This window comes from Oncorhynchus kisutch, linkage group LG24, assembly GCF_002021735.2.
Source record: "Oncorhynchus kisutch isolate 150728-3 linkage group LG24, Okis_V2, whole genome shotgun sequence".
Classification (NCBI taxonomy): domain Eukaryota; kingdom Metazoa; phylum Chordata; class Actinopteri; order Salmoniformes; family Salmonidae; genus Oncorhynchus; species Oncorhynchus kisutch.
Genome location: NC_034197.2, coordinates 16675019 through 16698283, shown reverse-complemented (window position 1 = coordinate 16698283; position 23265 = coordinate 16675019). Strand labels below are relative to the sequence as shown.

The 23265-nt window shown below is 42.3% G+C and overlaps 2 protein-coding genes and 1 pseudogene across 4 annotated transcripts; all 3 read right to left on the bottom strand.

The window, feature by feature from the left end:
- The window catches only part of LOC116357030 (guanylyl cyclase-activating protein 2-like), an 8832-nt pseudogene extending 6190 nt beyond the window's left edge, over positions 1-2642 (bottom strand).
- An 8608-nt stretch (positions 2643-11250) lies between these two features.
- On the bottom strand, positions 11251-13616 carry LOC109869439 (ADP-ribose glycohydrolase OARD1-like). Of its 3 annotated transcripts, XM_020459602.2 has the most exons (6): positions 13487-13611; positions 13262-13324; positions 12494-12659; positions 12268-12326; positions 12068-12180; positions 11251-11957 (listed from the first exon to the last, which is right to left on the bottom strand). In XM_020459602.2, the coding sequence occupies exons 2-6, from the start codon at positions 13307-13309 to the stop codon at positions 11822-11824; spliced, it is 522 nt and encodes a 173-aa protein (XP_020315191.1). In that variant the 5' UTR covers positions 13310-13324; positions 13487-13611; the 3' UTR covers positions 11251-11821. The 3 variants fall into 3 exon arrangements, with proteins under 3 accessions (XP_020315191.1, XP_031659247.1, XP_020315192.1); XM_031803387.1 differs by having other exon boundaries at positions 13262-13616; XM_020459603.2 differs by lacking the exon at positions 13262-13324 and having other exon boundaries at positions 13487-13610.
- Positions 13617-14673: 1057 nt separating this feature from the next.
- Positions 14674-17111, bottom strand: guca1b (guanylate cyclase activator 1B). Its single transcript, XM_020459700.2, has 4 exons — positions 16280-17111; positions 15967-16116; positions 15731-15845; positions 14674-15428 (listed from the first exon to the last, which is right to left on the bottom strand). The coding sequence occupies exons 1-4, from the start codon at positions 16481-16483 to the stop codon at positions 15277-15279; spliced, it is 621 nt and encodes a 206-aa protein (XP_020315289.1). The 5' UTR covers positions 16484-17111; the 3' UTR covers positions 14674-15276.
- Positions 17112-23265: the final 6154 nt, after the last annotated feature.

Genomic DNA, 23265 nt, shown 5'->3' with positions numbered 1-23265 from the left:
AAGAAGGTATTGAATTAGTTAGGTCTAGTAGCTTCTCTGAAATGGCAAAAACATCACTCCCACATTCTTAATGTCAGATGGTCAGTTTTCCCAGTACTGCTGGGAGATGGCAATCTGTTTTTGCACTGTAAAGAAAGGCCCCTGGGAGTGGAATTAAAACTGAGCCAGAATATTGTCTCTTCGTTTTTTTGATTTTGTGGACAGAAGATGTAAATAAACATTGTTTATGTTTAATAGTGTAACACTTGCTTGGAGCGTGTATATGGAGAGAGCTTAAAATCAGAATGTATGCCAAATGCCCCTTTTGAAGAAACATCCATGCAGAACATGAATGGGGAAACCAGAAGCATGACAACTTTATGATCCCATCACCCTAAAGCCTTCCGCGTGCTTTGGTTTGGCTGAGGGCCTAGTGTGCTCGCATAGTCCCTTAAAAGACATTCACTTGAAAGACGAGAAAATGCAGCCAATAGTACTGTTTCTCCATCTTGAGACGCTGTAGCCGGCATACACTCCCTCAAAATAGTCCTCAAGAAATCTGTCATTCATTTAGAAGTTTTTGCCGAGGAGATTTTAGTCGCACAATGTGGTATTTCCCAAGTGAAAAAATGTGCATGAAAATGGGTTGTCTATCTTTGAATGACAACAAACACTTAATTGAAGAATCAATACTGTTGACCAATGAAGGGGTGTAGACTTCGGCATGTCTCGAGCAAAAAATGTGCATACACGAATAGCCTTTCGGAAGACCAAAACTTCACAAAATGTCATAATATATGCACAAACTGATCGGAACTGTTTCGGATGAGAAGCATGCGGATGCCTTAAAGCTCCCATACTGTAGCAGCCTACAAATCACCCATAAGGTGCAGGAGAGAGGATTTTGGTCATTAGGTATGGAAAGGAAAGTCATGAGCATGGATTTGAGATATACACTTACCTTTCTGGAGGGACCACACCTCTGTGCTTGATATCAGCTTTGCACTGCTGCAGTGGGTATACAGGGTAATTTGTTTTGTAATTTAAGTCTGATCTGGTGGCTCTCAGGAGACGGGAATGAGATTGCAAACATTACAAGCTCCCCAGCTGTGCTTGGGGAGATTCAGGGCCGACACGGGGTGCATTTCAAATGCCTTTGTGTTCTTCCTCAACCTACAAACAGACGTTGGCAGCCAGATCTTAAAGGAAACTATGACAGTTCTTACTTCGCAATTTCTACCACAATGTTACCTGTGAGAAAACTGGACAGACATGAAAGGGCTCTTTGATTGTGTTTTTTTAAGGAGCAACAAAATCACAGGAAACAGTCAACAAATACATAAATTGAATTTCAGAGTTGTATTAAACTATAGTTTTATAGAGACACTACACCTGCGCAGCCACATGCAGTATCTCAGAGCAGTGAAGACTCACTGAGGATTTAGCAAGTTACAGTGCATTAGAATGGATGAGATGGGGGGAACCACAGTGATGGGTAGGTGAGGTGACAGAGGTGCTCCCAGGTGGTATGACATGGGTGAAGAAACGGGCCAGATTATACAATCACCAGTGACAGCAGAGTCCCAGTGGGGAGCCAGCTCTGACAGGGATAGTGACCTACTGTAAACTCCAAAAACACACCACCATCTTCTTGGCCAAGACCTGCCACACACGCACAGACACACATGCCCTCCCACAGGCACGCACACTCTTACTCTCACACACAAAGGCACCCACACAAATATATACACGCATACACACGCACCGCTCACATTGCTTGTGTGAAACTGCAGTGTGGAATGCATGACTGATCTGGCAGAAAGTCTCCTCTGCAGGGAAACAGTGGTTATAAATAAAACCGAGGAGAGGAGGCTTTGAAAGCTTTTATTGCACACTCCTCACAGAGAGAGGAAGGGAAGGAGGCTTCATAAAAAGGGTCTCGCGTATACTTACATAACACTCAAGGTCCCTGTCACCATCTCAAGAACAACATTTAAAAGGGGAGGATTAGCCTCGACGAAGGTCCCCAACACATCAGTGAAACACCCATAGTATCATGCCCCCGTTGGATCTGTATGTTATCACCAGACGGGTCAAATAATAAGAAAGCATTTTACAGCAAATTGGCTGATTATGAACAGACTGAGTCAGAGAAAGAGGGCCATGCAAAGAAAAGTAGTGTGTTCTGGCACGCAGTATAGTGGAAGGTGATTGGATAATAGGGGCCAAGAGAACAGATGGGACAGGAACACAGAGAATAACAGAGCAGAGCTGGACCAAACAGCTGAGGGTGCTTCCTCTGAATATGCATCCCCTCTTACCTTTACTCCCTGGCCCTGCTCCCTGCTCCCTACTCCAAGCAGTTTTGCGTCTCTCTGACTGACTATGTCTGATAGAAATAGAAACACATTGGGTCCTGTGCCCTATTTGCTTTTGCATGAAAATATGTCCAGAGCTCAGCATGCCTTCTGAACAGAGATTTCACACAAGAATAGGCTGGCTCCGTTCCAGCAGCATTGCTGTCTCTACCGCTCATTATATTCTTCATACCGGAGGTCCGCCTTTTGCTCCTCCCCTTTCTCCTCCCCCTCTGGATTAATTATGCAGCTCAATGCAGCACTCTGAGTCCCGGCTGCAGCTTGCTGGCTCACCCCCACCCCCATTCTCCCCTACACACCGCAACTACATTATACTACATCCTCTCGTCTCTCCCTTTCTATCTCACACTCTGTCACTCTCTTGCTTTATCACACACACTCTCATTCTCTCCGTCTCTATCTCGCTATCTCTCTTTTTCTTTCTTGAATTTTTCCTTGCGTCGTGACCAAGGCTGGGACATTCTTCGGTGCAAGAATGCCAACACACACTCACTGATGACACACAACACACACATCACAGTGCTTGCTCTAAGCGCCATTGTGCGGGTAGCAAGACATGCCATGTAAGACTCATGCTAAGATTGATGCTATCTCGATCACTAATTTGTCAGGCTATAAGAACATTTCTGATACTGGCATCATGGCATTTATCATATTAATGTTATGTGTTGTCATAGACATGTGCATTTATTGTAGCGGATGCTCTAAAAACCACAGATTGGTAACTAGAGGCATGCAGCCCTTTTGTAGGATGGCAGATCAATTTACAACGTCTAAACATTTTCAAAATGTTGGTTAGGGCCCCAAAAGGGCTCTGACTATATGTATGGATGTGGGTACGCAGACCCGCGAGCCACTGCCCCCCCCATGATGAGTTCAGAGCCACCCCCATCAAATTTGTGCATCCCTGCTCTAAACACACAAAGATTAGAAAAGCAGCAATTACACACATGGTTAGCCCAAACATAATTGGACCAAGAGAACCCTCTATTCTAATTCTTTGCTGTCCAATGTATTTGTGGACTGACTGGGGAGAGTCCACTCTATTAAAATAAAGGCCTTTGATATACAGGGGATGAAACAAGTGTTATACAAACTACACTACTTCACCAAGTTAAATCATTCATTTCCAGCACAGGGTAGACTTTTCCAGAAACAAATGTCCAACCTAGGATGTGTTCAGCCCTGCTTGTTTGCAATGAACACTGAGTGTACAAAATATTAGGAACACCTGCTCTTTCTATGACATAGACTGACCAGGTGAATCCAGGTGAAAGCTATGATCCCTTATTGATGTTACTTGTTACATCCACTTCAAACAGTGTAGATGAAGGGGAGAAGACAGGTTAAAGAAGGATTTTTAAGCCTTGAGACAATTGAGACGTGGATTGTGTATGTGTGCCATTCAGACGGTGAACGGGAAAGACAAAAGATTTAAGTGCCTTTGAACGGGGTATGGTAGCAGGTGCCAGGCGCACCGGTTTGAGTGTGTCAAGAACTGCAACACGGCTGGATTTTCATGCTCAACAGTTTCCTGTGTGTATCAAGTATGGTCCACCACCCAAAGGACACCAGCCAACTTGACACAACTGTGGGAAGCATTGGAGCCAACATGGGCCAGTATCCCTGTGGAACCCTTTTGACACCTTGCAGTGTCCATGCCATGACAAATTGAGTCTGTTCTGAGGCCAAAAGGGGGTGCAACTCAATATTAGGAAGGTGTTCCTAATGATTTGTACACTCAGTGTGAATCTGAGGTAACAGGTAAACAATCGGCTGAAATGAGAAGTTTAGCATGGTGTGCTGTGGGGAAACAAACTTCAGAGTCCAAACACTCACCCAGCTGGGCATAGCAGACTCAAGCCCGCTTCAAATAGAGGAACACTGATTGAACATCAAACCCCTCAGGGGAACTAATAACTCTAAACAACACCAAATACACAGTCAGTCAGCTACTTCAGCATTAGATCAACATGATAGTAACTAAGATCAAATAAAGCAGATAAGCCTCTCATGCCTCAGCCACTGCCCCAAAGGCAGACAGTGGGATGGAAACATAACTGTTTGAGGAAGCAGAAATAACTTGGATCTTCAATTTCCTAGATTAGCACTGCCCTGTATCTCAACCGTGTGTCTAGTAGTTTTCTGGACAAGGCATCCCATAGTTAGGCTTAACCTGTTTGATTCAAAATGCATTAGTGTCTAGAATGGAAAGTTGACCACTGGGCTCGGTGTAAACAGAACTAAAAGCCAAATGAACAAAGCACATCAACAACGCATCAGACTGCTATGAGACAAACACAAATGATTTCTGGTCATGTGTTTGCCTTTCCATTGTTGTCATTTCAACATGTCCCATAAGGGAGCTGGCTTTATTTGCCAGGGCATTAGGCTAGCCTACCCAGGGACAAAAGCATGTGATGTGTGCAAATGCTCCTAATGGGAGAAACATGGAGGTGGGAGAAAGATTATGTGCCATACAGCGGTACTGGGGTTATTGGCCACATTTGGCATGGTCTGATATGGTTACAGTATGCTTGTACAGTAAAATAAATTACAATCCCATGACTGAATATACCAGGTCAAATTGGGCAGAACTGAATGTGCAGTATTTATAGGTTTATATAATGCAGGAATGCCTTAACATGAGATGAATTGCCCTGTATTGTCCATTCTCTGAACATTCTATAGCACACTTCAAGTACCCCAGAATCAGCATAACAGAAAGACATATCAGGTCAAGTGGAAAGAACAATTGTGTTCCTGCTTTTTTGGTTGCTGTGCTGTTCGTCAGCAGCCCTCTATGTCGCTCTGCTGCAGGGGTCTTTTCAGTGCATGGAACCGGATGGCAAGAACACAGCGGGGGCTGGGCACTGCAATGTGCTGCAGTGCTCCAAGCTTTGTACCGCACACCCACTCGCTCTCCCTCTCCCTCATATACTTCCGCCCCGCTCTTTCCTCTCATCATCTGTCTCCCTTATTCTCCATCTCTTTTCACTTTCCTTTCACGTCCCCTTCCTCTCCCATCTTTTTTCTTTTCATCCTAATAATCCCCTCTATTTCTGTCTTTCCTCCATCACTCACTTTCTATCCTCATGCTCACTTTGAGCACACATTTCCCCGGGGTGTGTGATGAGGTGCCCTGGTCTTGGTTGCTAGTAATGCACAACTATACTGTTCTCTCCTCTCCTCCCGCACGCAACTGTATTTTTCAGGGTGACACTTCATCAAGGAGAGAATGTTCACCGTAATCATTTGATATGTCCTCTATTTTCCTCTACTGTCTCCTGTATTCTTTCTCAGTGGTAGCAATACATAAGGGCTGGATAACTTCTGTGAATATTCATTGTGCCCTTCTGCATATCATTTTATCCATTCAAAGCCTTATATTTTCTCATTATAAAGCTCTGGCTCCATTTCAGTCCATTCAGTTTTAATGTAATGTAGTTTGGTTTGGTGGAATGCTCACAGTGCAGAATTGGCTGACATGCGGAGCTAAGCACTATGCTAACTGTGGTGTCAGGGTGACAGCAGTGTTGGCTCCGCTATATCGCCTTCACCATCAGTAACAGGGGCGCACTAAACATCACGTGTCACATAATCTGGGACAGGGGGTGTCACACCGAGAGGATGAGCAATGACAAGACTCCTGACACTTCTGCTGATCTGCCTCTTCCTGAGGTGCTATTCACTCAATGGGTACAATGGATTGTATACCTGCAGAGGTGAACCTAATGATCTATTAACCCAAAAGTCCAAAGCTTCTAAAAGAATGAACACATAATGTCTCAATTCAAAACAATGGAATTCAAATGTTTTAAATGAGACTTATTTATCATTACCTTCAATGACCTGATGGTAACAAAAACATTAAAATCTATTTTGTTACAGTGCATTCGGAAAGTATTCAGACCCCTTCCCCTTTTCCGCATTTTGTTACGTTATAGCCTTATTCTAAAATGGATTAGAATTTTTTTTTTCATCAATCAACACACAATACCTCATAATGACGGAAGTGAAAACAGCTTTAGACATTTTTGTAAATGCATTAAAAATAAAAAACAGAAACACAATATTACATTAGTATTCAGACCCTTTGCAATGAGACTCGAAATTCAGCTCAGGTGCATCCTGTTTCCATTGATCATCTTTGAGATGTTTCTACAACGTGATTGGAGTCCATCTATGGTCAATTCAATTGATTGGACATGATATGTCTATATAAAAGGTTCCACAGTTGACAGTGCATGTCAGAGCAAAAACTAAGCCATGAGGTCAAAAGAATTGTCCGTAGAGCTCCGAGACAGGATTGTGTCGAGGCACAGCTCTGGGGAAGACAATGCAGGGGTGGCTTCGGGACAAGTCTCTGAATGTCTTGAGTGACCCAGCCAGAGCACGGACTTGAACCCGAACGAACATCTCTAGAGACCTGAAAAAAGCTGTGCAGGTACCATTCTCCATCCAACCTGACAGAGCTTGAGAGGATCTGCAGAGAAGAATGGGAGAAACTCCCCAAATACAGGTGTGCCAAGCTTGTAGCGTCATACCTAAGAAGACTCAAGGCTGTAATCACTGCCAAAAGGTGCTTCAACAAAGTAATGAGTAAAGGGTCTGAATACTTATGTAAATGTGATATTTCGGTTTTAATTTTTTCATAGATGTGCAAAAATGTCTAAAAATCTGTTTTTGCTTTGTCATTATGGGGTATTGTGTGAAGATGGATGAAATTGTTTTTTCCCCCATCAATTTCAGAAAAGAGCTGTAAACGTAGAAAAATGTGGAAAAAGTCAAGGGGTCTGAATACTTTCCGAATGCATTGTATATCACAGGACATGTCTGATATTTCATGACCTTATTCATGATCTGTCTCTTTCATAGGAGTGATTGGATATTAAAGTGCCATACTATTTCATTCAACAGTCAGGTTCCATCCTTCAGCTGCTGTGATTCGTCCTCTGACTGAAGACCACACTGATTCCAGTCCTTCCACTAGCTGTTCTATCCTGATTACAATACTCAAATGATTTTAGTCAACAGCGAGATATCCACTGTTTCAAATCCCGCTATGCTGATTCAAGATAAGTACCTTTTGGGCTCCTTCAGACTTCAGTGGATCTCAACTTCTCACAATTTCAGTCTTATAGAGGACAGCAGCTAATACTTGGACACAGTGAGGGGTGTCACTGCAGCGTTGCTATTAGCAGCTGGGTTTTCTCAGCAGTGCTATCTCAGTGTCTTCCTCGGCATGATGTCTCTACCCTGCAGGGAGTCTCTCAACCTCATCCCCAGGATAATGTGAAGAGGAACAGTCTTCCATAATTCCATGGATGTCAATGGTCATTAAAGTGGTGTTGGCATAATAATTTACCTCATCTGAAAAATATACATTAGTTCATAAATTACTCATTTTCCAGAATGCAAAATCTAAGCCTATTATGAATAGTTTGGTCATTTTTGAAAAATGTATGTTAAACTCAATGAGTCTAGGCTACGCAGTGGTAGGCCTACTCCAGAATCAGCACGGTTTCCATTTGAATATGATTGTTCTGTGTTTTAATGTGTGATTCATTGTGGCCACTTGCAAGCACAGGAACGGATGTGATAGTTGCTGAAGTCGCTCACAGAATTGGGGAAGTACTACTCATCGTCTATCACTATGGTACTAGATGGCAGTGCTACAGTGTGTGTGGTGTAGTGTAAAACAAAACGTTGGTTTGAAATATTGAGGATGGGACACACTAAAATAGCTTTGCAGTCTCTCAGAGAAAGAGCCACAAAAGGCAGAGAGAGACTGATGAATAATAAAGTGTGCTTCTCCCTTTCTGGTCCACAACTGCCACGGTATAGTGGATATGCTCACAAAGCTGCTATCGTGTCTCTGGGAGATTGGGTCAGACCACGACAGAGCAAGGATCTAGGGGTCAGCAGCTCTGGTCAGGAGAAGATGGGTCCCCAACCCTCCCTAGCTTTCCTCCTGGCCTGCCTACTGAGTGGGAGTATCCTTTTCAATGACAGAAAGAGGACATGGTCTGTAAATCCTTTACAAACACAGATTCTTCACACTACTTTCCCAAACGAATACTGAACCTGGTTTCCAGACTGAGTAAATAGCCTACAACTGTGGAAAGCAGAACCTCCCCTAAAAATAAACAGAAAATCATTAAAAGATCATCTTCACTCATTTTACAGTACTATCTTATTCACGTCGCAAATCTTTTAGATAGGCTACAGATGAAAGAAACAGCGCCTACTGCTGGCCGCTGTAGATTAGTCAAACAGAAAAATGTCAAGGTCATAATCACATCAAATGACATCACGATGAGCAAAATAGAAAAGTGTAAATACACCTCAAGTCGCAAGAAAATATATTTGTATATTGAAAATACCCCATCTGTCTGTTAGATTGCATTATCTGTCCAGTAGCCCTTCATAAAATCTTTAAAATGCCCTTAGCCTTCACTTTCCTCTGCGGTTCCTACTGTGTGACCACTGAGGGGTGAGAGAAAAACTCTCCTCTTTCCATAGAAGGAGATTCCTCCAGCCCTGCATACCCTCTCTGTGAGATAGTTCACTGGGGCTGCAGGCACAGACTGAGCCCTAGTGAACTATCAAGTTCTCTACACACCATTTCGAATTAAGACAGATCAATCTCTACACACCATTCCTAATGCACGTGTTATCTAAGCAACCCAAATGCATGCACCATTATATCCTTATTCACATACAGCTGCACACAAAATGAGAGTCCACACATAGGAGTGCGCACATCGTCCCCTTTTGGGATTATCATTATGCAGTACATTTGTTTCACCGTGAAATGATGCACCTGTCCACCTGACCTCTCATTTGAACCATCAACGTCAAACTTCAAAAATGTTTTTTTTATTTTTTTATTTAATGCCTCGTCCCAGGAAACTTCAAGTTTGCTCTGAATTCACAAAACTGCATGGTTATGTTAAGTCCCCCTGTCCCATGTCAGCAAGATGCTGGGGTCTGGGGAAGCTCCACTATCTATGGACTGAAATGGGATACTGCTGCACTTGACAACCGTGTGCACAGAGAGTAACTTGGCTTGGAGCATCAGAGTCCCGCTCAAGCCTTCTCTCTCCTTCCCTGTCAAGTCTCAATTATGGAAACATTTAAAAATAAAAAAATCTCTAAATGAATGATAAATTAATTAGCTCCAATATGGCATTATAATTATATCAGGAAAAAAAAGAACTTCAAAAGCATCCCACCAGCAGATGTGAAAAGCAGTTTACCTTGTGTGCTGGGTCTCTTCCTCCTCAGGGCAAACGTCTCTAGCAGCTTCAGGGCACTGAGATAGATAGAAAAAAAGAGAATGAATATTCCTTCAAGAATTACTTTCTCTTATTTCCAGTGTTAGAATAATGGACTAGTGCATAGTTCTAGAACACTGTGGACTCTTGCCTCACATCCACACACACCCTAATGGATTACTACAGTAAATTAATACAAATCAGCTCCGGGGAGGGATAAAAACTACACACACACAGCAGTTTTTTCTTCACTCGTTCTGCTGTTTTTTTTTATGCTGTATCAGCCTGTATCGCCACCTCATTGGCTGAGCTGCTCTTCAATAACATAAGCGATGTGCTTTAATTGGGAGGGGGCAGTTTCACGGTGCATCAGGACCCCTCCCCCAAGCTCTTCTTTTCTCTAAAGTGGACAAGAGTGCCGAGCTCTACAGATTCATACACAGAGCGTAAAAAAGAAGGGAAGGGAAGATGGACATGAGAGAAACAGAGTGAGTGTTAGGAGGGAGAACTAAGGAAAGTAGCAAATCAGTGAGCTGCTATAGGACAAACACAGGCAAGCCGAGCTATGATTCAGTGTATTTCCATGGTTAGGATTTTTGAGACACAAGCAAAGACGACCACTGCATTTCTGCAGTGTGTGATGGACCTATGCAGTACAGTGATGTTCAGGCCAGATAAAAGGGAGACTTCCCAGGGCTCGATGCAGAGTACAGTCTAATCGCTGTGTTAGGGGGATGGGAGGAGGAGGGGTTCAAATGCAGTGATGCCCGAAAGACATCCAGCCAGGAATAGAGGAATCAAGGTAGCCGCAGTGTACCCAGTGACAAATGCATTTCCCTCATGAATTATTGAAGGTGCCCCAGAAGGCATGGGGAGTAGGTGGGGGCAAAGCCAGGCAGCAGACTACTGCTCTGTCTTTTCACTAGAAGACCTGTCAGACTGTACACGGTCTAGCTAACTATTGTACGCTCACGTTATCATAAACATATTTTGGTTTATAGTCATTGTAAATGGCAAAATATGCTATTCCTTTCAAGTAATGTAACTACAGGCAATCCAGCGAAAGGATGGCTGGTTGTGTGTGCATTTGACTCAAGTTTCATGTTGTAGAGGAGAGCTTGATGTACTGGAGGGCTTAAACATAAGATGGTTCTGTGGGTTTGACTTTGTGGTGTCAGATTCCCTATACCCTTCCCCCACCCTCCCTTACATCTGGCGCCGGCATCGTCTTTCAGCTGCTTTTACAGTACGGTACACTCAAGATCAACATTACATCATACAATACCGTGGCCATATCTGCCGCAGCTGCAACCCACTATGTCTTTTGTGATGGTCATAGCATTAGAATCACATTAAAAGGTAGCGTTCAGAGTCCACAGCTTCAAGCTTGTGACTCATGAGCAAAGCCTGATGCACAGCCCTAGTCAGTAGATGAAGAGATGGGTATTAGGAGTGACTAAATGTATTTGTTCAGATCATCTGTCCTCCTGTATGGTATGACGGGTGATATTGATACATTTAGTCATAAGGTGAACGTGATCGATAGATGACGTAACACCATTTACACTGGACAGTCAAACATATATACAAATTATAAGAACCACAGGTTCAGCTAAATGTATGCAACACATTTGATTTTATTACTGCAAAATAACAATCTAGTTTTCATAAGTCATGCTCATGTAAGGTACTTGTACATTACAGGGTATTTACAGCATATAACAAATCTGTATAGATCACACCACAGAAGCCATGTGGAGAAAACTATAATTGGTGCCCCCATCTGGTGGAGAATAGCTCTACTAAAGGATCATAATTAACATGAAAATATGCACTTGTAATTTCAGAGAACCATCACACACAGGGGTAAAATAAAGATTAGGCGGTAAAGGATATGATTCTTAAAAGTAAAGTGCTACATTTTGTGATTTCATTTATTCACTTTTGAAAGTAAACATTTCAGCAAACTTTGCACAGGTGCATAGCCGTATGCTGAGTAAACTTGGCAATTAAAAAATGCACGCTGTGTCAATCAACACAATATGGTCTGAGTTTTATTTCACACAAAACCCATTGTCATAAGAGTTGAAAAACACAGGCTTGGAGCCTATGACAAAAGGTGATAGAGAATATAACCATAACAAATGTCCCTGAAACATGATTTACTTTGGTTTACAGAGAACATCAATGGAAACTTGGTTTCCCTGTGGGTTTTACAGGGAGAGTATACACAGTGATACTTATATCTGTGGGCTGGAATACCTGCTTAAGCATCTCCTCCACTTTATCCCAACTCAGTCGATCAAGGCCACAGCCGATGCTGTAGAATAGAAGGATAGGAAAAATGGAAGTTGAGTCAGCATACCAACAATATGCAAATTAATTAAATGTCAACATAATGGTGATTTTTTTAAATGTATTTATACAAACCGAGGCATTGATATTCCAGTTACTCCATTTTGTAAGCAATGAGACTTCATGTCCACAAGGCTCTGCCGTAGGTTGTCATAGGTAGGTTTGTGGCTGTACTTTTCTTTTGTAATCTGTAAGATAGACACACCACAAAAGATCACTAAATAAAAAGGCTTCATATGTTTCAGTTGGTTGGTATATAGCGCTAAGCATCTTACCAGGTAGTACACAAAACGCTTGTTTCTTTTCAGTACAGCACATTGCCCTGGCACCTTCTCTGAAGAAAAAAACCAGTAGACAGTGATCTTGATCAATGACATTGGCTTATGATATATACTATGCCTTCTATCTGTAGTGCGAACTTTGAAGTGAAAATGGCACGTCACAAAAGACGTCCATAGCATGCAGAGTGCATAATAACAAACATGAATACACAGGACTCACTCTGTTTCTTCAGCTCATCTACTCCACTAAATTGTTTCTTGAATTTGACAGCGATGCCAGCCCCCATGCGACAGTCCTCGCTGATACAATGGGCCAGGACCTCATCTTCACGACAGGAGAACAGGTCCCCCTTCACATGATGCAGCCTCCAGCCGCCTTCTGCATTCTGGCCAAGAGAGGGTAGCATTACGCCACAGGACCAGACATCAAGTATATAGATAGCTATACCAAAGAGTTTTCTAACCTCGGTCCTTTACATTTGCTCCAGGTAAGTAGTTAGCTTGCTAAGTAGGACTGTAAAACAATAATATGGGCATTGTTTAAATGCCATTCAATATGGCGGCATTACCTACCAGCTAAAAATGGTGATTTCTAATTAGATTCGGACCATATGCTTGCTTACAGCTGCACTGACAGGATTCCTGTTTAGACGACAACCCAGCACGATAGGAAAACATACCTCACTCTAGGGAAGACAAATGTGTTGTACTCCGAATTGTCCCAACTGCTATACAAATAAGATTGAATGACTTCTAAAACACTAGAAGTCGTTCAATCTTCTTGGTGTAACAGTTGGGATAATAGGCCAATTCAGAGTACAATGCATTTCTCATTCCTGGATTGAGGTACATTTTCCGAGCCATTTCTCGCGCTGGCTCTGTGGTTTCAATCTAAACAAGAAGCCGGTCAGACCCAGTGCCGCTGTAAGAAAGCGTAGGCTCGAAATCTATTCTGGCTCATTTAGGTGTTTTTATGATGGCCACTTACCTTATATTTGTCAATAGAGCTCACTGGCTCTTCAGATACAGTTGACATTATACGACAGGTAAACTGTAATCAACCATGTAGAGGGAGGGATAGGCAATTGTTGTTTAAATGAAAGTACATTTGATTATTTGAACCTGCAGTATTAGCTAGCACTACAACAAGCACATTTGGCTGCCTATTGCATAAGGCTAGCTTTGATGTATTTTTCTTAATTTAGCAACTTACTGAGCTAGCGTCAAAGTCGTTCAGTTTCTCTTTCAATTTAACCAAGATGTGGACATTATCAGCTAGCAATCGACTTCCTCTTTGTGTCACATATGGGAATTCGTCCCAGTATATCCAAGGCGAAACTGCTTAAACCAATCCAATCATTTCATATCAAAGGTAGGAGGAGCTAGAGGCCCATTATGCTCGTGCTCCAGTACCTCCACTATCAATATTTATTTTTATTTTAACTAGGCAAGTCAGTTAAGAACAAATTCTTATTTTTTGAAAGAGCCATTAAATGAATAGTGCATTTAGTCAGGGGCCAGGGATATATAATAGGCTTGCATACCATACAATAGGTCGTTTGGGTGTTTATTTAATCAGTAATGCCAGAGGATTGTGGTATATGGCCAATATACCATGGCTAAGGGCTGTTCTTATGCGCAATGCAGAGTGCCTGGATACAGCCCTTAGCTGTGGTATATTTGCCAAACACTGCAAACCCCCGAAGGTTACCTTATTACTATTATAAACTTGTGTTTTGTCATAACAATGGTTTATGGTATGATATACCACAGCTGTCAGCCAATCAGCATTCAAAGCTCGAAGCACCCAGTTTATAATTAGCCCTTGATCATCACTCCGTTACATTACATTAGGCCTACACAAGTCGTTGGATGAAGGCGTCTTCAGTATAGCCGCAACACTCGGTCTGAACATTAACACGCATCACTGGTGGTATGGTTTTGGAAGCATAAGGACCATATCTTTCATATTAGCGAGAAAAAATAATTAAAAAGTTAAATTGATACACACCTTTAATTATAAGGTTAGGGTTCCCATACAGCCATATTTCCATGTTACAGTGCTTGTTTATGGAAAACCGATAGAAGACAGTGTGGACTACCTGTGCCAATTAGCTGTCTGCATCTCCGAACACCTATGTGGGGAGCCCACAAACGTGTTGTCACTGAAATATTGTTGGCTGTAACTGTTAAAACAGTTTACAGTAAGTGCATGTGTATTTTGCATTTGTTTAATTATTTTAATGTGATATGAAAGTAGAGGGTTTCTAGAACCGTACCGCAATTGAGAATCGATTCACTTTTAGATGGTGCATTTGGCTGTTTTGGCTTCCAGAGCCAATTCACCCTTTAAACAGAACATGTAAGGTCCTTGGACTAAGGAGTAACGTTACACTTCTTTTAGTTCAATATTGAGCTAGGTGTTTATTATGCAACTTCATACACATTTACTGTTCAATGAATATGGATTTCAAGTTCAACACACACAAAAAGAGAGGTGGTGCCCTAAAGTTCTAAAAATGCAAAAATGGTGCCAGAAATGTAATAAGACTGCTACCGGTGTACTATATTGTCAGCTCTATTAAAACCTCATCAAGTATAAGCCCCCAAATCGGATGGATGCTTTTTTGTTTACCAGCAAAACATAATTGCAAAATAAACTCTACGATCTGCCTCTGCATGATGTCTTTCAATCATAATGAGATGGAGAAAACTGGTCCCTTTCACTGTAGCCTGCACGTACAAAATGCAATCATGAATAGTGGAACACACACAACCATCAGGGCAAACAGAAACACATTGATATGTACACATTAGGGATTTAAAAAGAGAATGGTGTGTTTGCTATTTATGGGGAGAGAAGGAGAGTTATTAGAGCAGTGATTTCCTCCTCTGGACAAGAGTCCACAGTCTACGTGGGCATGGTGGTAGTGTCTGCCGGCACAGGACAGCTGAAGCTGCTGGTAGATGGATTCAACTTTTGACTGAAAGTAGTCCAGAAACTTATTGCAGAGGTCCAGCTTCAGAGCTCACTCCAGAGCTCTTACGTCGCCGTTCATTGATCCAGTCCCCAGGGTTGACGTCCATTTGCAGCATCTTCATCACCCACTTGTCTCTCCTGGCCCCGTCAATGAACTCATCCAGAGACAGCTCCCCTGACGGAGGAGAGATAGTTAGCATTACCCATTAACTAGTGAAACCAAAACACACACACACCGAAGGAATAACCATTACTCACCCATGGTCCAATTTTCTAAATACTCTGGAATGTGTTACACCCATTAATGACTAAGTCGCTTTGGATAGAAGAGCCTGCTAAATGGCATATACTGTATATGTGTTACACACAGTCATAACGGTATGGAAATCACAGTGAGAACCTGCTAAATCATTAAATTATTAAAAGCACAGATCAAACTGTCAGAGAACAGTAAGGGGGTAAAGAAAACATCCTCACCATCTCCGTTTTCATCCACCAGTTCGAATATTCTGTCAACCACTTGATCTGGGGTCAGGAGGTTACACTCTGAATCCAGTTCTCCATGACAGGCTTTCTTTAGTCGGTAGATGGACTGAGAGAAGATAACATTTTGGAATTATATCCCATATGTATACTCTACATGTCTATAGAAATACTCTATTTTATTTAATCATACACTAATCTTTCAACGACTGGAAAATGTTGGTTGTTACCTCTACAATCTCCAGCAGCTCAGTCTTGTCAATGCAGCCACTTCCATCTTTGTCGTACATTTTAAAAGTCCACTTCAGTTTATGTTCCAACTTGCCCCTCAAGACCAGGTTAAGGGCTGCAACATACTCTAGAAAATCAATTGTGTTGTCCTGCAAAGGGGGAAAAAATCATAACAGATTGAAATGATACTCATCAATAAATACTGAAATGAAGAGAAAAGGTGTTCAACAGTTATCACTTGAAAGACAACATGTGGACACTGTGGCCCTCAAAGGCCCCCCATCAGATTACTGTAATCTGTATACTACTCACTCCGTTCTTGTCGAAGGCGCGGAACATATTCTCAATATAATCCGCTGCCTCCTTGTTATTAGTAACGCCGAAGAAGCTCTTGAACTCGTGCATATAGAGTGTTCCACTTGGGCACTCCACCACAAACTTCTTATACCACTCCTGCAGCTCTGCAACATCAATTTCCTGGTCTGAGTCACTCTCCTCACTCAGTCGCTGACCCATCACGGAAATAGTAGTCAAATACTTTGAAGAGCCTCTTTAGTTGAAGGTGTTGTCTCATTTTATATTGGACTCCTTAGTTGAAGAGGTTGTCACTCATGATTTAAAGTTGTCTGTCAGTCAGTGGTGTAGCTCTACTCTTTGGACGCTCCACAACAACAACAAAAATTCTTCCAACTATGTCTCCATTACCATCACAACTGCACCGTTTGAATCCATCCACTGTGTCTGTACTATTACTAAAGAAAAATGCATAAACAAAAATAGTGCAACAGAAACAGTGAGTTAGTATTACCCCTGGTCTGCCAATGCTGCACTGAGGGTAGAAACTGGGCAAGGACTGTTGTGGATCACATGACACAAGGGATTAGGAATACATACCCACTGTCTGGATCAATTAGTTCATAGTGAGATCATGAGAAGATTTGCCTTTGTCTATCTCCTAAATATTGCTCAAGGGTCAGTATGGGAAATCCTGCCAGTCCAAGGCAAGTGAGCTGCTAGAACTACTGCAACAGACAGGTGCTGAACAAAATAATAGGAATAAAGATGTTTCAAACTGCTAACTGAACTGGTAATGTAGACTACTATTAACCTAAAAGGAAGAGCCGTTGACTTGACATCAGGGTAACAGTGTGACATGAGGAAATTGATCAACCTAAAGAAAAGGTAAAGGACCAGTTTCCCAGACCCAGATTAAGTATAGTCCTGGACTAAAAGGCACTTTTAATGGAAACTATCAATTGAGATTTTTTTCTCCCTCCATGGCGAGGTTAAATCTGGGTCCAGGAAACTGGCCCATAATGTCACCTCTGATTCAGAGGGGTTGGGTTAAATGCAGAAGACACATTTCAGTTGAATGCATTCAGTTGTGCAACTGATTACATATCCTCTTTCCCTTCCCTATTCTAGCCAAAATAATGGACAACTGGGAAATTTTACACATGCCCCTAAGCATGATGAGACGTTAATTACTTAATTAACTCAGGAACCACATGTGTGGAAGCACCTGCTTTCATTATATTTTGTATCTATAATTTACTCAAGTGTTTCTTTGTTTTGGCAGTTACCTGTACATTGAGTTATATACAGGCAAGACCCAGTAAATTCCCTGGTGAAATTTGAAGTCCATGAGCATCATTAAGCAGATCACATTTGTCAAGTAGGTCAAGGTTTCCCAAAGTCGGTCCTGGGGCCCCCCCTGAATGCACGTTTAGTTTTTTTTTGCCCTAGCACTACACACAGGGTTGGGTAGGTTACTTTCTAAATGTAATCTGTTACAGTTACCTGTCCAAAATTGTAATCCGTAACATACCTTTTGGATAAACCAAACTCAGTAACGCAATCTGATAACATGCAGTTACTTTGATTACTTTCCCCTTACGAAGCATTAAAATAAGACAAGCATGTATGTTACCAATTGAACCAGATCTATTGCAGGATAAATCAATGTCAAAGTTTACATAGCTGGCCATATATGGATGTTACATTTTACTTTATGGGTTGGTTATGTAGGTTTCTTCTAACTCTTCGCTTCCTACGACATATAATAATACAATGAAATGATATCTTTACATTATCAAACAAAGTCTATCAGAATTCCAGTCATGTTATACCCCTTGATCTTCAAGAATAAGACTTGGAAATATGGAAGTATAGACCAGCAAAATTGTTTTACCTGAGCATAACCCCAAAATGACTTATTAGCCAGCCCTACACTGTTGTTTATGATTTTGTTGTCATGCAGTACTGATTGGGCTCATTGATTAGAGTTGAAAAATAAACGCTCCGCTCATGGAATGGCATGCTTTGAGCACTACTGAAAAGTACTATTTACATGGGAAAAATGAATGCTGCATTTGCCATAGGCCGATTGTTCAACTTTTTGTTGGTGACATTTTGATATATTGATAATGTGCAGCTGTTTAACGGGCAAATCCACAGATGAAACAATAACAAAACAGCCTGCCTCTGTTTTGGTAAAAAGCTGAGGGATGGGCCTGGAGAAATGTAACCACTCTCAGATTAATAGACAGAGCTATGGATGGAAGGGTTGGTCATCCATGATATCAACATGATTGTTTTAAGCATGTTATGAGGCTATACATTTACAATGTTTACAAACATTGGAGGAAAACCAGCTTATATTTTGGGTTCTCATGGAGTGTGACAGTTGAACTAAGCTCACGAGGCATTTATAAATTATATTCTTCAAGAATCAATGGATATACAGTATATATCCAAAATGGATGTAGCAACTACAGATTGCCCCTTTAAGTCTATCAAAAGTGTGCGACTTTGAACGTGTGTCCATTAGGCCTATGGATTCAAAAAATGTATTAGCATGAATTAAATTGAGCAATAAAAGCCCCTCTTTTATTCCATAGGCTGGGATCCGCACTGTGCAGCTGTTACAAGAGCACATTGTTCACTTGGCTGTCCACTGGTTTCAAAAACAATGATTAATAGGCAGCTCAAACTAGTTTAATTCAAACATTATTGGGTTCAAATACACATTTAGATTTGTGAACAGCCACCCACAACAACCACAATCCGTAAGGCGTAAATAGCTAAATGAGAGAGCAGCAGTGTGAATCACATCAATGTGCTATGTAGATAACAATAAGTAATATCTGTATCTCCGTAGACTACACCACTGCAGTCACCCTTACCTCCAAGTGTTTATTCAAATTGGATAATTTTGGGATGCCGACAGCAGCCATACCATTGAAAGACATAGCTTGGACGGTTAGCCTACAAAAGCCTATTCCTGCTTTTTTTCTCGCGATCCATCAAACCCATTTGGTGTGTCATCATAGTGGTCTCTGACTTCTGGTCAGACTCTCTCAGTTCGAACAAATTCAAATTTGCGCCTTTTTGTCAATGCTTATTTGAATGAATTTAGAAAACCGAGAAGTGTCCCAAAACAAAATGTGCAATCCTCCTTTCTGAATTTAAAAGTAATCCTCGAAGTAATCATGTAGTTTTGCAAAAGTATCTGTAATCTGATTACAATGTTTTTCCTTGTAACGTATTACAGTTACCGTTTTTGTGTAATCCGTTACTCTCCAACCCTGACGACACAGCTGACTAAAATAATAAAAACTTGATGAGTTGGTTATTTGAGTCAGCTGTGTAGTGCTAGAGCACATTAAGGGGACAACAATTTATCGATTTGCGCCTACATGTCGACTGTATGAATGTTGCCAAATTAGTGACTTTGTCGCTATATTTAGTGAGTATTCAGACCCCTCTAGCAACACATTTTCAAAAAAATCGAGCAACTTTTTCTGGTGTTATTGGAGACTTTTGGAGACTCTGACGTGCAGCGGGTGTTGCCGTGGGCCCCACCCTGTCCCAAAGCGCTCACAGGCGGCCCTGTCCTCGCGCAGCAGTTCCTCCCAGCTGCAGTCAGAGCAGGAGATGTTCACCCTTCTGCGATCAGACTGCAAATTAATCACGCATGCGGGAAGCCGCTGCTGGCTGATCCCGCCCTGGCTTACATTCAGGGCGGGATGTAAATGTAAAATGTTCTTTGTCTAAAATAAATCACTGCACAAAAATAAATCACTTCATTTGACTCACACAGCCTCAGTCACTTACTTACACCTTGTCCACTGTGTGTGTGCCTCTCTGTGACATAAGCTAAACATCTAGCTAGCTAGCTCATCATGTCTCAGTCTAAACTGTACACTCAAAAATACAGAAAGGAGTGGGAATCAAACCCTGAATTCAAAGGCTGGTTGAAGCCATTATTGATGATACATGGGCATACTGCCTGTATTGTAAGGCTGATTTCTCCGCCAAACTTAGTGATGTAAAAACTCAAAAACATACTCAAAAGGCAAAGCCTTATAACAGTTCCACCCAAAACAAGCTGCCATTTATGGTTAAAAAAATGACTCTGCAAAAAAGGCTGAGGCCACCATGGCATTAGTTATCGCTGAACACTGTTCCATGCTGGCATGTGATCACATTGGAGAAGCATGTTGAGCTGCTTTCTCACTCCACTGCTGCTACCCACTTCAAAATGCACAGAAATTATTAATGGTGTTCTAGCACCATACTTTCTGAAAAAGTTGGTCGCAGATGTGGGTGACCAGCGTTTCAGCCTCCTCCTCGATGAGTCCACAGATGTGGGTGACCAGCGTTTCAGCCTCCTCCTCGATGAGTCCACAGATGTGGGTGACCAGCGTTTCAGCCTCCTCCTCGATGAGTCCACAGATGTGGGTGACCAGCTTTTCAGCCTCCTCCTCGATGAGTCCACAGATGTGGGTGACCAGCGTTTCAGCCTCCTCCTCGATGAGTCCACAGATGTGGGTGACCAGCGTTTCAGCCTCCTCCTCGATGAGTCCACAGATGTGGGTGACCAGCGTTTCAGCCTCCTCCTCGATGAGTCCACAGATGTGTTTCTAAGTACCTGGGGGTTGTGATAAGGTACTTTAGTGACACCAGGCAGACAATTTTATCAACATTTCTGGGGCTTGTTGAGTTGGAGGGAGGAGATGCCAAATCTATGCCCGTGCTGTTGTGGCTTTCCTTGAGAAGTGTTGTATTAAAAAAGAGAAACTCCTGGGGATAGAGACTGACAATGTCTCTGTTATGACGGGGATTAACAATGGGGTCCATAAAGTGCTGGAGGAGGAGTATGGCCTCAAATATCTGGTTCTTATTCACTGTGTGTGCCACTCTGCAGCATGCTGTAAGTCATGCTTCCAATGACACCATCCCCCGTAGTGTGGAGTACTTGGTACGAGAGACTTATAACTGGTTTTCAGTGTCTCCAAAGCGCAGGGAGGCCTACAAGGCCATATGAGACCATCAACTGTGGGGAGAAACCTTTACAGATAACCAAGGTGTGTGCCACATGTTGGCTCCTCATTGAAAATGCAGTTTCATGCATTTTGGACCAATGGGAGGAGCTTAGGCTGCATTTTCACTCTCCAAGTCCAGTGAACTTGGCTGAGGTTTTATACTCCTGGTACAGTGATCCTCAAAACATATTGTATCTGACTTTTTTGAAGTCAGTGCTGGGTGAGGTAGAGTTGGCCATCAAGGCTTTTGAGGGAGAGCAAGTAGATCCTCTTAAGCTACTTGACAGCTTGGTTAGCCTGATCAAGTCTGTGAACAGCAGGGTGCTGAATCCACTGGCAAATGTTGATGTACTCAAAGGGCCAATAGATGGATGCATCAGTCCCAACCGTACCTTGGTTACCTTTTTGAGTCCACCTTGTACCTGAGGATGAAAATAATGTCCGAAAGCAGTGTGTAGCCTTCACCATCTCCCTCACTAATGAGTTGAGGGTGAGACTGCCGGACAACATCGAAGCATTGCAGTACATGTCAGTTCTTTTTTTGAAATGTATTTATTTGACCCTTTTTCTCCCCAATTTCGTGGTATCCAATTGTTTAGTAGTACTATCTTGTCTCAATCGCTACAATTCCCGTACGGGCTCAGGAGACGAAGGTTGAAAGTCATGCGTCCTCCGATACACAACCCAACCAAGCAGCACTGCTTCTTAAAACAGAGCGCATCCAACCCGGAACCCAGCCGCACCAATGTGTCAGAGGAAACACTGTGCACCTGGCAACCTTGGTTAGCGCGCACTGCGCCCAGCCCGCCACACGAGTCGCTGGTGCGCGATGAGACAAGGATATCCCTACCGGCCAAACCCTCTCTAACCCGGACGACGCTAGGCCAATTGTGTGTCGCCCCACGGACCTCTCGGTCGCGGCCAACTGCGACAGAGCCTGGGCGCGAACCCAGAGTCTCTGGTAGTACAGCGCTCTTAACCACCCGGGAGGCCCCACATGTCAGTTTTCAATGTGAAGGAAACTCTAAAGCACAATAAGTACCCTAGAAAAAATAGCCAAGCTCCTTGGCTACTCCCCTGCAGAGATAGACAAGATTGTCCAGCAATGGCGTGCCATCCATCTTAGTAAATGGAATGAGACAAAAAGCACACTGGGCTTCTGGAGTGAGATTTGGAAGTTAAGGGATGCAGCTGATATCAACGCGTTTCAAGAACTTGCCATGGCTGCTGTGTCTGTGTTGTCCTTGCCACACTCGAAGGCTGAAGTCGAGAGAGTATTCAGCCAAATGAGTGTGGTAAAAAGCTAACTTAGAAATCGGATGTCCTTGCAGACCCTTAACTCCAACCTTTACATTCGATATGGACTGAAGCTGTCTGGTGAGGCTTGCTATGAGCACCAGCTGCCTGATAATGTTTTGCAGCTTTTTGGTACATCAGCTGCTTACTCATTTAAGTCAGCTGCCTCAGTTGCTGAACCTGCCATAAAGAGCCTTGACCAAAATGAAGATGACCCACTCTTTCTGTGAGCCAGCACAGCCTGTGTGTGTGTGGAGGGGGGTCTGGGAAAAAAATCTATTAACTTGAATTAGGGCCAGACTAGTTACCATAATTTTCTCACTTTGCCATTGACAGTTTTTTCTATTGTCTTTTTTGGTCCATTTAGATTGTTAATGTAGATTTGTATATGTAAAAATGTTATGGTTAAAAATGTTCATGTTTTACTGTGACTTGTTGTAATACTCCTAAGTGGACCATAAGGTTCAAAACCAAACCAAATTAAGAAGACTTATAATAATAATAATAATAATAATAATAATTTTAAACGAAGTAACTCCGCCAGTGTCTCTTTTGGGTCACTTTTGCAGGTCCCAAGCCTGGATAAAGGAGGAGGGTTGGAATTGTGACATTAAAAAAAACAAGAATCGACAGAAGAAAGTTCATTTGTAGTTCTAAACATATTTAGGGTGTTTT